Source organism: Cygnus olor, chromosome 1 (assembly GCF_009769625.2).
Source record: "Cygnus olor isolate bCygOlo1 chromosome 1, bCygOlo1.pri.v2, whole genome shotgun sequence".
Classification (NCBI taxonomy): domain Eukaryota; kingdom Metazoa; phylum Chordata; class Aves; order Anseriformes; family Anatidae; genus Cygnus; species Cygnus olor.
Window position 1 is genome coordinate 57,899,423 of NC_049169.1, and position 14,773 is coordinate 57,914,195.

Sequence of the window (14,773 nt, forward strand, 5' to 3'; positions counted from 1 at the left end):
CCTGTTTGAGAGAAGTAACTGTTTCAGCCTTTAGTGATTGTTAAAAATACTTCGTCAGGATCTGAGAAAGGGGGAAATAAAGGAGAAGCCATGTCAGAGACATCTACTGTAGCTGAGTAGGGAAGAGCTTATCTTCTACTCAATTATTTTTCTCTGTTTCTCTCTAACTTTACTTATAGGCTTATGAACATTTTTTTTCCAGTTGTAGTAGCTGGAAATTGTACTTTCTTGGTTATTAATACCATGAACATGAAAACAGGCCTTATTCCATGTCATCAGTCACATAAAGCGCAACCTTTGAGAAGATATTTGGCCAAGTAGAATATACATCAAAGATGGGGGGGAAATCAAGATTTAGAATAAGCTCTATACATATCTGCACATCCCAGTGGAATCCCAACTCATGTTGAACATGCATATTTAGGTTACCATTTCTGGGAGCTTCTTACTTTGCTTACTGGAATATGTGGACCTAAAATATGGAAAAACACATGTTCAAATCCATTTGCATTCTGGAAAATTCCATTTGATTTGATGACACAAGTTCATATTTAAATATTCAGCACATATATAAAAAGCTTTCCTAAACAATGAGGATTTTTTGAATGAGAGACAGGACTGTTGCTGCTACTAGGGATTATAACTTTGAGAATTTATTATTTTTTGGTCGGTGGGCAGATGTTGGGTAGATACTGAGCATATAACAGATGACAGAAGGATGCAGCAAGCTTCTGGACTCCGGTCTTGCTGTGTGTTACCTCCCCTGTTGCCATGTCAAGTTTCTGTCTGCTAAGAAGGGAAGAGGACCATGTGAGGAGGTGAATTGAGGGTTAAGAAGGACAGGTAAGAGTACCAAGCACATCTCACTAGAAAACTAGCAAAGAATGCAAGGCCAATCCCTAAACTGGAGAGAAGACTTTTAGTGATAGCATTGAAAGACGAGAGGGGTGTGGGAGAAGAGCCAATGTCAACCTTGCAGTGCCCAGTGTACAAAATAAGATCTTTGAAATCAATTTGCCAACATCTCCAAAGTCACTTTTCAGTTCATGCCCTTCACTATATTAAGCAGAATCTAAATTTGCCAATGAGCTTGCTCAATACAGGACTTCTATTTATTCATAAAAGTTCAGGAAGAAAGCTTCACCCCATTAAATTATCTTGTTTATGAAAATATTGTGTAAAATGGAGCTGTTTATAAATAAAAGTTTACGAGGGACCCAAATACACAGCCACTTTGGTGTCAAAGGCTTTCAAAAGACAACTCTCCCAAAATTTTACAGCAGGGAAGACTGACTTCATCAGATCCCATGGTTAATGCATAGAAATACTTTGCTCAAGTCCATGGGAAAAAAAACTGAATTTTTGTGCATGTCCTGTGTCACTGGTTGTTACAGATGGTAGAAAGAAACTTTGTAATGGAGGATTGCACAGATCTATGCCTTGAAATATAAGATCTTGACAGGGCTTTGCCTTATATTTTGTTAAATGCCTCCTTATTTATCCTAAGACTTCAAGCAAACCAATGGGTGCAGAAACAACATTACTTCCACTGAGCTTTTTTAGCAACAGGAAACTAAGTTCACCTGGCTTTATTTGAGGGTTTGGCTCTTACATTGTATGATGAGTTTTCTGTGTTCCTCCCGTGAGTCTTCCATAGTATAGAGGGTTTGTTTGGTAATGCTGTTCAGATCCACGTTCCTCCAGTCTTCCAGCATTTGAAACGTGATGTCTGCACTGTGGATCACTGTTCTTGATGCCTGTAATCCAATCCAATCTATTCATTATTTCATGGTTTATTAGATTAAAAAATAAGTGTTACCCCCTTTTACACCTCCTTGGCTAGGTTTGCTAAATTGATTCTCCTCGCAGACCCCCATCCACCAGATTGATATCTTATGGCTGTTACAGGGTCCTCTTACCACAGAGAACTCCCAAGTCATTCTGCCTGTTTTAATCAACTGCAACTATTTTGCTCTCATCCACCACAAACCCAAAAAAGCAACCCTCACCTGGACTCCTCAATCTACAACAGCTCTGTTGGTTTCTTAACCAGCTTCAGTTCAAAACCAACAGGAAAAATCAAGCCAAAACCAAACAAACCCCATACAGTTTTGCAACCTGCCCCCTCCCAGACTATGAAGACTCCCATTCTTCCCTCAGCCACAAGAAAAGGCTGAAGATCGTTTGCCCCTGCATCAGATCCACCTTTTGTCTGGTTGAGACAGGGTTCTGCTGCTGATAATGGGGAGGATGGGATGGATGATAGGAAAGGAAGTGACACAGAATGCAGAAGCATCTTCCTGTGGGCTTTTTGACTCTCAGAGTTAACTTGGGGTGTTGGATATACCTTTCAAATGTGGATCTTTAAATGTGATAGGGTAAGCAAACTGTCTGCTTCAATACATGTATGAAACCTCAACGAACTCAATGCATCCTCCACCCATTTTATACCACACAGAATTTGGCCTCAAGATTTTTTGACAGGTAATTGTAATCTAAACTGACTGGTGAAAAGCAAACACTTCAGGGTATTTTCTTATGTTCACGTGCTATGGTTGCAAGAATATTTCTGTTTAAAATTTCAGTGATTTATTTATTTATTTATTTATTTTACTACTTTCCATCAGATTTATATTATACAACTAGACTTTGAAGTTTTTGTCAGGCATATAGAAATTTTTTTGCTTTGTTAATAGGCCTAACCCAAGCCCTGATGAGACCAATGAAACATCTCTCATTTAATTCATGGTAATGAACCAACTCTTCAAACCAAATTCTAAATTTGTTTCTTAAGATTTTTCTGCTGAATTTAATGATCAGAGGTTGCCAGTTGTCTAGCAAAACATTTTTGCTGATTATATTTTGATTCTGTAGAGATGGTCATAATAAATGTTGGAGACAAACTGCTAACATGATCTCTCCCTCTTCGGGTAAAGTTCAGACTGTCAATTTATTAAATTATTTAAAAAGTCAGTAAAAATGTCATTCAGCAAACTCAACTAACTGAAATATTTACTTGGCAGAGATGATTTAGTGACGTCTGTCGCCGGAGTATTTGTGAGAATCTTCTGGACACTATGGGAAAGAAAATATACATATTTACATACTGTGCTAAATAAAGAAAAACATTTCTGAAAATACTGAATTAAAATCAGAACAAAAAAATATATCCAGTTTCTTACATACAATTGTGGCAGTATGTATCCAGTTTTAACTTAGCTTAAACCTTGACCTAAAACCTTAAATCTGGATACTAAATCAATTTTACAGAGGCATATTACAAGTGATGATTTATAGATGCTGTGAATAATGAGATGACAAGAGAAATGTAGAGGACAATGGAAGAGCTTCACTTGTTCAGCATAACAAATTTTCTCTTGAAACACAAAGGAACTGAAAACCAGAAAGACAGAACTATTTAACAGGAAGAAAAATGTTGGTGCAAGAATGAGTGGGCATAAGGTAACGATAGTGACATTATATTTGAAAATTGGAAAAGTTTAAGTCTTACTGCAAACAGGTTTTGGGGAAGTCTTCTGACTGGATCAGTAGGAGCTAAAATCTTTAAAAGTTTCAGGTAAAGTTTGATCAAAGCTTTTGAAAGAGATTACATGATGACTAACATGCTATGGCAAAAGAGGGCCCAGGAGGTACTTGCCAGTTCTCCACTCTTATTTTAGCCTTTTCCAAGGGGATATGGACCTTGTATTAAGATACTTCCACTACTTGGAAACTGGGCTTTTAAAATGTTTTATTGAGTATCTTTTGTCTAAAGCCTGTGACTTAAGAGCTGCAAATATGACCAAGGCTTGCAGTTACTTCTGTCAGTACTTCTATTGGCTATATACACTTTCACAGATTCTGATCAGGAGATTGAATTAGATGATCTGACTGCAGAAGTGACAAAGTCTCATGTATATACTAGGATGCACTCAGGTTTTTCCTAATGATACAATCACAGAAGGCCTGCAAATCTATCCAAACAGGCCTTAGATGTAGCGACAGAGTAGGTGCTCTTTCTGTACTGTACATAGATGCACTTAAAGAGTACAGTTCAAGAACGACTGGAAAATGTATCGTCTCTCTCTCTCCCTACAGGACTAGAAAAGATTTTTACTGTTGCAGATTCTTGATATTTTTGAACTAACAAAGATAAGATAAGGCATATTCGCAGCTCTGACTTTCTGTAACTTTTAAAATGAATTAATGAACAACACTCAACAAACTAGAATGAGTTATGCTAATTTACATTCTGAGTGTTCTCAGTAAAATATAATTCTAATTTTCCGTGCTGATCAAAATAGTTAATCCTTCTCCTAAATTAGTTTTTTTTTTTTTCCCTTTAACTTTGTGGTGTGGAATTTAGTGCTCATGAAAGGCAAAGAATTGAGAGCCGTGAAATAAAGCAGGCTTTATCAATAGGTGATGTGCACTGCAGGCATCTACAAAGCACATCTGAATAGGACTAGTGCCCTTTCCTGTGGTGACAGGGTAATTTGATCTCCTTCATTTTTAACTCTGGCACTTTTTTGAGCAAGGGCCTCAAGCTGTATTCAAATTGTGCTAGCCTAAAGGTTTGTTTAATAATTTTCTTTGCCTAATATCATCCCTAATGTTTGCTTACTATCAACAAAATTAATTTCTTATCGAAACCCACAAGAAAGGAAAAGCAATTCTTCTCACTTTGAGCAGTGCCTCATTTCACTAAATGAAACTGGTTTTCAGGACCAAGTGATGATTGTAAGTGAATGCAAGATTTTTACGCTGTCAGTTTTTAATTCTTAAAAGAACACTAGTTGTACTTCCAATTAATTTGTCATCAATAAACATTACATATTTCTCAGATTAACAGGAGAGATTTGTCAATACATACATTCAAATTTGATATTTCGTAGGTTTTCTGGCAAGTCATGAAGAGCTACTTTCAGCCACTCATCCAGTTGCTTTGCAAACTTTCGGATCACCTGCGTCAAACTGAAAAGAGAAATCACTACATCAAAGCACTTACTCTGTGCTTTATACTATAAAATCTGAAAACATGTAAAGACTATGGGTCAGTTATTGACACCTCACTCTTTTGCAGAGTTGCTGAACATATTGTTGTCTGTAGGCATGAAGAAAGGCTTCTGAAAATATTTCAAGGAAAAGTTAAACATAACAGCACATTGAAAAGCTCACAAAGCATCAAAGTCTCTGTACTGCACTATATTGGTACTTATAAATGGTATTTTTAGCTTGAAATAAAAAATAATTCCCACTGTACAAACAAAACCATAAAATCACAATTCTTTAAAGAAGACAATAGAACAAGCTTTGGATTTCAGGTCAGCTGTGCCCATATTTATAAGAATGGACACAGGGACACGTAAGTGAAGCTGTAACCAGCTATGCTGCAGGCTGAAGGCAGTGAGTGGGTGGCAGTGATGGGCAGGAATTTCTAGACCAAGCATGGGGGTGATGCAGGACCTGCCTGCTTAGCTCTACAGAGGACAGAAAATTTCCCAGACAGATGAGATTTCCGTCTTCTTCTTTATAACTTTTTTCCTGGATGGCCCCATCGTTTCCTTCTAAACTTGGAGGCAAGTTCATTCTGCCCTTCTTCTTGTAAATTGATCAGTATAAAATGACAGTTTCCAGAAAAAGTTCAGGGTATGATGGAGGGGAACCCAACAGTTGTTTCTGCCAGTCTGAGCAGCACTGCGTCTAGCAATGCTCAAGATACATAAACAACGGAAAGATGCAAGGAGCTTTCCTTCTTTCTGCCAGGTAGCTTTTTCTGTTTGTACTCCTAACACGTTGCACTGAAGACATAGGTGGTAAAATAACTGTGGCCATAGGCCTTGTCGGCTCCATACAGACACCTAACAGGACAGGGGATGGATGACAACTGCTGCACCCACTAAAAAGTGTTGTGTTTTTTTTTTTTTTGTACAGCCAACATTCATTCCCAGGAAGTCCCTCAGGATTCTGGCTGAGTCAGCAAGATTTCCTTCAGGAGCTTCCATTGCAATGAGACCCTTCTTCACCCCCTCCAGTGCAGGCTATGGCTTAATAGCCACAATCTGGCCCTTTATATGCATTACAAAAGTCTATATTCACACTCAAGTCTCTCCTTATTTGCTATGAAAGAACTAAGCAGCTTGAGAAAAGGACTGCTGTTCTGTTTAATCCTTCCAATGAAATAGATTTTTAGGGGGGTGAGGGGCAAAGCCTGTAAAAACGTACATGTCTTATCAAGGAAAGCCCATGCTTATAACAGGTTTCTCATGGAAAAAATACTTTGCCAGTACTTTAGCAGTCATAGAGTATGAATGAAGCTCACCAGTTTAGGAGAGCAGAATGATATCTTAAATATATTTGCTGTAACTAGAGCTGTGTCAAAATCTTGAAGGCCAAATATACAACACCAATAATAAACTCTTAGAGCAATAAACTTAACAAATTACTCAACCTCTAAAAATCATCAGTCAAACAACGCTAAAGGTGAATAGAGACATTTAGAAAAAGAAAGTTTCCTGATGCTTATATTAGGAAAATCAAAGAGGTGAACATGTCTGCACTCAGTGCAGCTGCACTTTGCAGTGATTACACTTTTTGCTGTGAAATGTTGATCTTTGTTCTGCTTTATCTATATAATTAAGACTTCCTGGACTCAGGTGAGCTCCTGGTAGGGAGAGAACAGATGAGATCTACCATGCGGATTTGAAAAGAAAAGTGAGTTTTGAAACAAAGGGCTCAAATACTTGTTAATATTAATAAAGTGATCCTAAAATAAGCATGCAACTGTTCATCATAGCATAGCATTTAAATTAATCGAGGATGTCTGAGACTTCACAAGTACGATCTTCATATTTTCTGCTCTTGGCAAGCAGAGTAACAATTGGGTTCCAGGAGTGTAAACAGAGACAAATGCTTAGGTTGCAGTGCTGGAATATGCATGGGAGTATTTACAAACAGAGCAGCCAGGCCAGCTCCTCTTGTCACTATTATTCAGCGTCCTGTTATGTTGCTATACCAGACTAGCAGAAAAGAGTCTGAAACTTTCAGAAAACAGGAATGTGGCATTCTGCAGCCTGCAGGCTTCTGATATTCCCTGAAAGTTGGGACATGACTATCATCTTGATGTTAATAAACAAAGAAAGTGTTATCCTTCATCACACAAAATGTCACACTTTTCGCAATACAAGTGTTGGTAAAATATAAACATTTCTTCACAAATGTGCCAGCTGTTCAGCTCTGTTGAATTGACACTGTGATTTAAACAGGAAACAGGTGGCAACAAGCAGCTTTCTGAGAACTGGTGTCATTTGTAAGGAAAAGACATAAAGACAGCTGAGCTGGAAGTGGTCGGTGTTGCCAATTATACTGACCTGTCGGGTAATGCTTGCAGTACCGTTGGCATCAAAACCCCAGAAATTGCTTTGTACAGAATCGAGTCACAAACTCCCACTATATTCACTACAGTTGAAGAACCCAATACAGGCAGCATATGAGGAGGCATCCCTTGCCAAAAGTGCAGAAGAAAACTTTGAACCTGCAATCATGAGAAGAAGCAGGGACGTTTAAGTGAAAACAACAAAAGGCCACAAATACACTTCTTAAATGACCCTGTTTATATAGAGCTTGTTTCAGCCCCACAGCTAGACTGATGGTATACAACACAGGCAAGGCATGTTCCTTAACTAGATAGGTGTATAGTATAACCTGGCACAGAATGGAATAATGAGCCAAAGGGCAAGGAGGCATTCGGAGTTGGTAAGGGGGTACCTTTTGGTTACTACAGTTGAGAGGCCCACAGGTACCATATTTTTACATTCCATCAATGACTAGTGAATGTAACTGTTTGCTTCCACATATCAAGCCTTTTTCTCTCTTTGCTCTCCACTCCTTTATACTAAGGAATGTCATCTAGGGCTTAGTGTGAGGAGGGAGAGGAGGATAGCACGTGGCTTACAGGGATTAATATACCATATCCTGCCTTAATTTTGGAAAGAAACGCTATACTTTGGAGTTCTTAAAAACTGTTGTTGTGCTGACTAAAGAAAAGCCATAACGATTTCTTATTTCTCTCTTCTGCTATGAAGAAAAGTGGAGAAAAAATGGAGAAAGGCAAAAAAAGAAAATGAGATTTCAGAAACAGCAAAATATGCCTCTGAAAATTTTAATTTAGGAAATAAAGGCATTACTCAGTGAATGATATAGTCAGTTCTACAGGGGTCAGAACACCAGCATTCATAAGTTAAAACCTTTCGCACACAATCTGTCTTGAAATACATAACTGCACTACGTGCGGTAAGAAATATTTGCCATTTACATATTTTTGCTTCTCAGCCCCTTCCCCATCGTTGATCTTGACAAACGGATTCCCTAGCAAAATATAATATCCTACTCTTAAGAAAGTGTTCAGAGACTGATCTAGTAAAACTTCCTGTATATGTGAATGAATCAATTGGCTTGGAGTGAAGGGAAGGGAGATTTGTTTGGTTTTCCCTAAGCCGTATGTCAGATTTAATTATTATATTAAAGTTCTGGGTTCCCATTTAAACATGGCTAGGACCAAATCTGGGAGACACATTAGAAAATGTGAAAAGATGTAAAATAATACTAAAAAAAAATAGTTCTCTCGAATGGAAACACCTAGCCTGGGTGCAATGACTTAAAAGAGCTGCAGATTTAAATCCAAATAGTGTGAAAATTAAGCAGTGAGATGGGGAAAAGGAGGGAATTCCTTGCCATTGTTTAGAAGGCAGTCAAAAGACCCATTTCCTTTGACTTTTTCCAGAAGCTGAGTGTTATATTTGAATCAGGCCCTCAGCACCTCTACAGTCAGATTTGCTTTCCCAAAAAAGAGGCCTTCTGCACATGTGATACAAAACTTCTTGCATTCCAGTAATGTTTGATGTTCGTAGCCATTCTGCTCTAATTACATGGCTGTATGCATGCACTGCCGGAAAACCCTCAGATTCAGTCAGGTACCCAGCAGGAACAAATCTTATCCATCTCTAATGGATCGTATCAACTGCTGAGCAGTGTGTGTTCCTAGCTGTACTACATTACAACTGAGGAATTGGAAATTTAAGCTACAGGCTTACTGGGGTGTCCAGGGAGCTTTAGGTCCCCCAACTCCTTTCCCATTGTTAAAAGACCAGTAGAGACCTTTTGCTACCATTTTGGCTGCGGCACCTGCCCTGGGTTTGTGCTGAACACTCGGAAGAATTTCTTCAGACAGAGCTCAGTTCAAACACAAAGCTTAGAAAAGTGGTGATGGACACACTTTTTGAGTTGTAAGAATTGGATTGTCCAACATCTTGTAAAGCGATATTGCTACCTTAATCCTGATGGAGAGACAAAAACATTCCCACTGCTTTCATTCCTCTAACTCGCACAGTGTTATAAGTGAGATTTAATGCTATCACTGACATATTATGTACTCAAGTATAGCTATTGTTCATTATTCATGAAAAGGATTAGCCACCATAAAACCATAAGGTTGTAATATCATATTCAAAATAAGCTCTCAGATCCATTAATACCTCATGTATCATTAAACTACAACTGCAGTTTCTAACCATACCTCATCAAAGTTTGCTCTTATTACAGTGTCTAGTATCCTCTGACAGTGAGTTCTATACATCATAATAAAGGTAGAAACCTGAAAAAGAATGAGAGGGAGACACACAAAAGATCATTCTACTTTAAGAAATCCGCTTTTAAAACTATAAGAATATAGAACACAAAAAAGTAAGATTTTTCTTATCTTACCTAAGCACAATTGCAAAAATAATGAAATCAGAGTATAGTTAGATTAGCTTTAAGATGAGTTTTCTTCTTAAAAGTAAATTCTCCCTTTGAATTCATGGATTTTTCTATGTCAATGGGGATTCTTCAAATGTAAGAGGAGCAAAAAGCCTCAGTGAGATCAAAGACGAGAATGTGGCCCTAATTAGGACATAAAGAACTATAAAACCCTATTCTTTTGTCCACTTTACATTGATACTACACATGTGAATAGCATCAGAAAACTAGCAAGCTCAGCCAAGAGCAGTCAGAGCACTTTTGTCATATGTGCAGATAGGATTCTCTTAATTTCCAGCCTAGAAGGATACAAAATGCATTAAGTCCCTCTCCCCTCAAGAAAGCATCAGAAATCTTTCTCAGTTTGCCAACAAATGGGTTCAGAAATTAAGGAACTATAACATACTGCAAAAACAGAAATCTGGGGTCTAGTAATTAGTGATTTATCCGGTTACCCTCAGACCTTTCCAGCTGAATGCAATATAACTTTAAAAGAAGACTGTGCGTAGGCTTTAGACGTTGTACAGCTGATAGAGTCAGCTGCCTATGCTAAGGAAAATATTTCTTACTATTATAAGAAGCAATTAAGCCCCTCATAAATAAAGTCAGAGCGTTATTAAACTCAATCTAATTTAAAGTCTTTATATATTAGATAAAGCTTTCATCCAGAGCAGAGGGAAAAATCCAACAACAACAAAAAAACAAGACAGGCCGAGAAAATATTTCCAAAGTGTTACCTTCTCCTCTGGCAGACTGGCTGGCAGATTTAGATCTTTGACATTTGGAAACTCTGGCAGTAATGTTCCCAGTTTGGATCGTGGTGAATACGCCACTGTCTGTTTGGTCACTTCTTTTTTTCCCGTTTCGTTGACCCAGGCTGCTCCTTTTTTAGAATACATCACATCATAATACTGGGAGTTTTCTTTCACTGCAATTCCATAATAGTGGTACCTGATACATAGAGATGTACATTTTAAAAAGTGGATTGTTTGAAAGTACAAAAAAATAAAAAGATACGGGGGTAAGAGAAACTGACAATGCTAATAATTTCTACAGCAAAACGGACTTTGTGATAGTTTATTATTCACAAGCATTGATTCAGTAGCAGAACATTGTGGTAATACATTAATTGGGTTTTCAAATTTATTTTCTTGTGGTAAGAGGAGCTTTCTTCAGAGTCAATAAAGCTGACTGTTGCAGGGCAGGACAATAACAGACTTCTATTTTTTTCTTATTATTAAAAAAAGCATCCTAAAGCTACTTGTTGGCAGGGCTGTGCTGTGCAGCTGCTCTTTTAGTTTAGCAATAAGCAGAGGTACAGACCCTCTGGACAAGCCCTTCTGTTGTTTCAGCTCCCTGATTCTCAGACTGTTTTGATCCCTGAGTAGCACAAGTCTTCACTGCAAATGAGCTTATCAGAAATGTTTGAAAAATTGAAAACACGTTGGGGTGGGGGAAGCTTGTGCTTGAAAGCAATGAACACTAGGAAATGTACAGTTTGAAATTATTTGCTTAATAACTTAGCATCATCATTGGTCTTAGATCAGCAGAGGATACTACACAGCACTGTAACTCTGCCTGAGCAGAGCACAGTGGGAGTCGCATGGTGTGGCTGTGCTACAAGAATGGATTGGTGGCCTTATGGCACAAGTTTGTGCTATGGCTTAGCTTTATTATGGGTGTTAATGAGAGCACTGATTATCCTGTCTAACCCTTGCATCGAAGCAGCAAATATAATCTTATTCACTCCATAATTTTGCTAATATTTACTTCATTTTCTCAGCTGTAAGTACGACCAACACAACAGTTAAATTTTTAATTGTTAGAAAAGGCATCATAAAACTGTCTCGCTCTTGTACCTTTGATTGACCCTACTTTCCTAAAGGGGGTTTTCAATGACCTCCCAGTTCTCTCCTTACAGCCTATCAGACCACAGTGAAACTCTCACTTCTGGACCCAGCTATGATGGTAGGAGAGGTTACCATCTCCAGGTGTTTGTCATCCTCTCCAGACAGTTGCTGGGGAGTGATTTCAGAGTGCCACCAGCACATCAGTTCACTTGAATGGGCCCTAGTTTGCTTTAGGTAAAATCATCCAGCTTTAATAAAGTCATTAATTAAAACAGTGAAAGAGCAGTATCTAAATGATGGCAGCTTAAACTAAGGTGATTTTTTTTTTCCTATAGCAGATTCACTCAGTCATTCACCCGCAAATCAGCACATGCCATTATCTCCAACCGAAAGTAGTGGCAAATAGCTGGAAGCCCTAATCTTGTCTACCAGCACAGATGGGCTGAGAGGCGGCCTGGGGAGTTGCAGGAACCTTCCTGTATGTTGCTCCCTTACCATGCCCGCTTGGGATGTTCCTTATCATCCATTAAAAATAAAAGCTATCTTAAGCTCAATATTGAATAATCCAGGTGAGATTTATTTAAAAAAAATAAAAAAAAGCTGACACGATATGAATGGGATTTCCTATCTTTAGTACCTCAGAAAGCCACACTATCTGCTCCAAATCTGCCTGTCAGGGCTTAGACCAAAATGCATATTCCACACCAGAAGCCAGGCTCCAGATCAGTCCTACCCTGTTACAGGTAGACGACAAGACTCTCTTTCTGCCAAGCTACATGGAATATAAAAGGCTATAACACCAGATGTAGAAGTTTGGCCTTTTAGCTTGACTAGTAACAAGTCCAGGTTGCAGCTCAAGTCCCCACTTTGGTCTCTAGCAGCTGTCATACACGCACTGTGTGTAACAGCCATAAAGCCTACCTACATCTGCCCTGCGAGCCTCAGCAGTATGTCTAGGGCTGGGGAAGAGGAAAGGAAATGCTACTGGGAGCTACCACCACAAGTTACTGAGGGAAAGGGAAGAAGGAAAAGGTCACAGCAGGCAGGACAGCAGAAGTTCTAGGGAGACCAAGACGTTTGTGCAACTTCAACAGGGGTCAGTCTCTTACATCAAGTTTCCCCCTAAATCAATTCAAGAAAGAAAAATAAGACTGAAAGACTCAGAAACGTAATAGAATGTCACTATGCATTATTCCCTGTCCAGTATATTTCACTTGGTAGTACACTACATAAAATAGTTTTCCAGTTAGTTTTGAAATCATGCAGACAGCAACAGCTAAATTAACACAGAATTTTTTCCAGACTGCTTCCTCCTTAAGTAATTGTAACATCCTAAAAGGCAAAAATTCATTAGTGCAGTTCACAAAGATTATTTCTTGAACACGTCTCTGTATTCCTAACAGAAAACAAACAAACAAACAAAAACCACCACAACAACAAGAAAACACCCCTTAATACAATAAGCAGGGCTTGAAAGTTTGATCTGTAAGAGAGCAACACACAAGCCATGCAATCATTCTTTTAGTAAACAGCTGAATAGTTTTTCGTTTCATGGATCCAGTACCTGCAGCACTCCTTTAAAGAAAGAATAAAATTCCCTTCACACCATATAGTTTCCATCAGCTTAAGTAACTTCTTGTGTATGTATAATTGGAGACTTTCAAGCTGCAGGACAGAAAGAAATCAACTTTTATGTTTAGATGCTTTCTCATGCTCACCTGTGGTGGAACTGTTTTTAAGCTCAGTGTGATAGAGACCATCTGCATGCTTACAGCAATAAACCCAGCTGCAAAAGAGAAAGCCTCACAACTGATGACCAAGAGTATAGTGCCACTGGAGCTCTGAACTTTGCAATGTTACAAGGCAGCAGTGCTATAAAAAGACTGAAGGCAGAACAGTATGAAATCAGATGATCTTAACCACTTCTATGGCCAAATTTCCTTGGCAGTAGAAATGAAGGGGAATGAAAATCTTTGACTGGCAGCAATTGGTCAGCACAGTTGGTGATAAAGGGACTGAAGTGTTAAAGCATAAAGTAATAATGTTTAACTGGAATGCATCAGATGTTTATGAAAACAAAACCAGAGCTCAGTTGTAGCTGTGCTGGGTCTAGCAAGGAGTGTATTTATTGTAAAGAAGTACACTATGCAGGTAATGCTGTGGATGTGTTTATACCTCTCCTCTTCAATGGATCAAATGATTCCTTTGTATGCCATAATAATTGGAGTGTTAACTACTGATGTAGTTATCATCTTTTGGACCAGAAGAATTCAATTTTATACCTACTGAGGCTGTGAAATATGAATGACTATGTATGATCTCCCTCACAGGGGCGAGCAGGGACTATCAGGGACCAAGGATTTTGCAGAGCAGTTCACAGAAACTCCTTACTTGCTAGATAGGAATCAGAACTACTGCAAAGATGGCATGAGAAGAGTATGTGACCTGAAAGCCCCTCTGATAGGCATGCAGGTTAGGGGAAAAAATGCACGAGCTGTTAAGTCTCACTGATTTTTAGCCTCATTGAGAGCAAAGAGACGTTGCTTTTACAGACACAAGTCACCTTCTGTCAGTTGATCAAAGGTATCTTGCCCCTCTGAGAGACTCCTAGAGCTGCAGGAGGAGTGAATCTGAATCTATTTCTCCTTCTGGAATTACGATGAACTGTTTTCAGAGGTATCATCTTTTGGATAAGGTAATAAACTTATTCTTTGATCACTTAAAGATACTTTGGATTTCATTACACAGCAAAAAATGGTCATTAAATCCAGGTTTATGGTCAATTTCAGTTTAGAACAATGTATAAGTCTACCTAAAACCCACATAGCATTCTGCCACTTATCCACTAAACTGAAACATTATGTTAACCAGCTGTCATTTCCCAGCCTCCAACAGTAGCTCTACTAGTGCTAGGTGTGAATGCCCTTTATGTTGTGTAAAGTGAGTTGAGAAGAAGAATTATAGAAACAACATGGAAAATATTGGCAATGAAATCAGTAAAAGATCTCCATTAGACTACCTACACAGGACTATCACTGCTGAATCAATAAGACAATGTAAAAACTGCAATGGAACCTCCATCAAAGTTAGTTTTTAATTCCCCAATTGGACAAATCATTCCCTGATGT

The 14,773-nt window shown here is 38.5% G+C and overlaps 1 protein-coding gene across 4 annotated transcripts in view; it reads right to left on the reverse strand.

The window, feature by feature from the left end:
* RFX4 (regulatory factor X4) overlaps positions 1-14,773 on the reverse strand; it is a 93,757-nt gene that overhangs the window by 36,151 nt on the left and 42,833 nt on the right. For all 4 annotated transcript variants that reach the window (XM_040559862.1, XM_040559869.1, XM_040559877.1 and 1 more), the window contains 6 exons: positions 10,533-10,746; positions 9,575-9,652; positions 7,371-7,534; positions 4,874-4,974; positions 3,017-3,075; positions 1,613-1,757 (listed from right to left, as the gene is read on the reverse strand). In XM_040559862.1, coding sequence (XP_040415796.1) covers positions 1,613-1,757; positions 3,017-3,075; positions 4,874-4,974; positions 7,371-7,534; positions 9,575-9,652; positions 10,533-10,746 — 761 coding nt within the window. The remainder of the gene's footprint in view (positions 1-1,612; positions 1,758-3,016; positions 3,076-4,873; positions 4,975-7,370; positions 7,535-9,574; positions 9,653-10,532; positions 10,747-14,773) is intronic.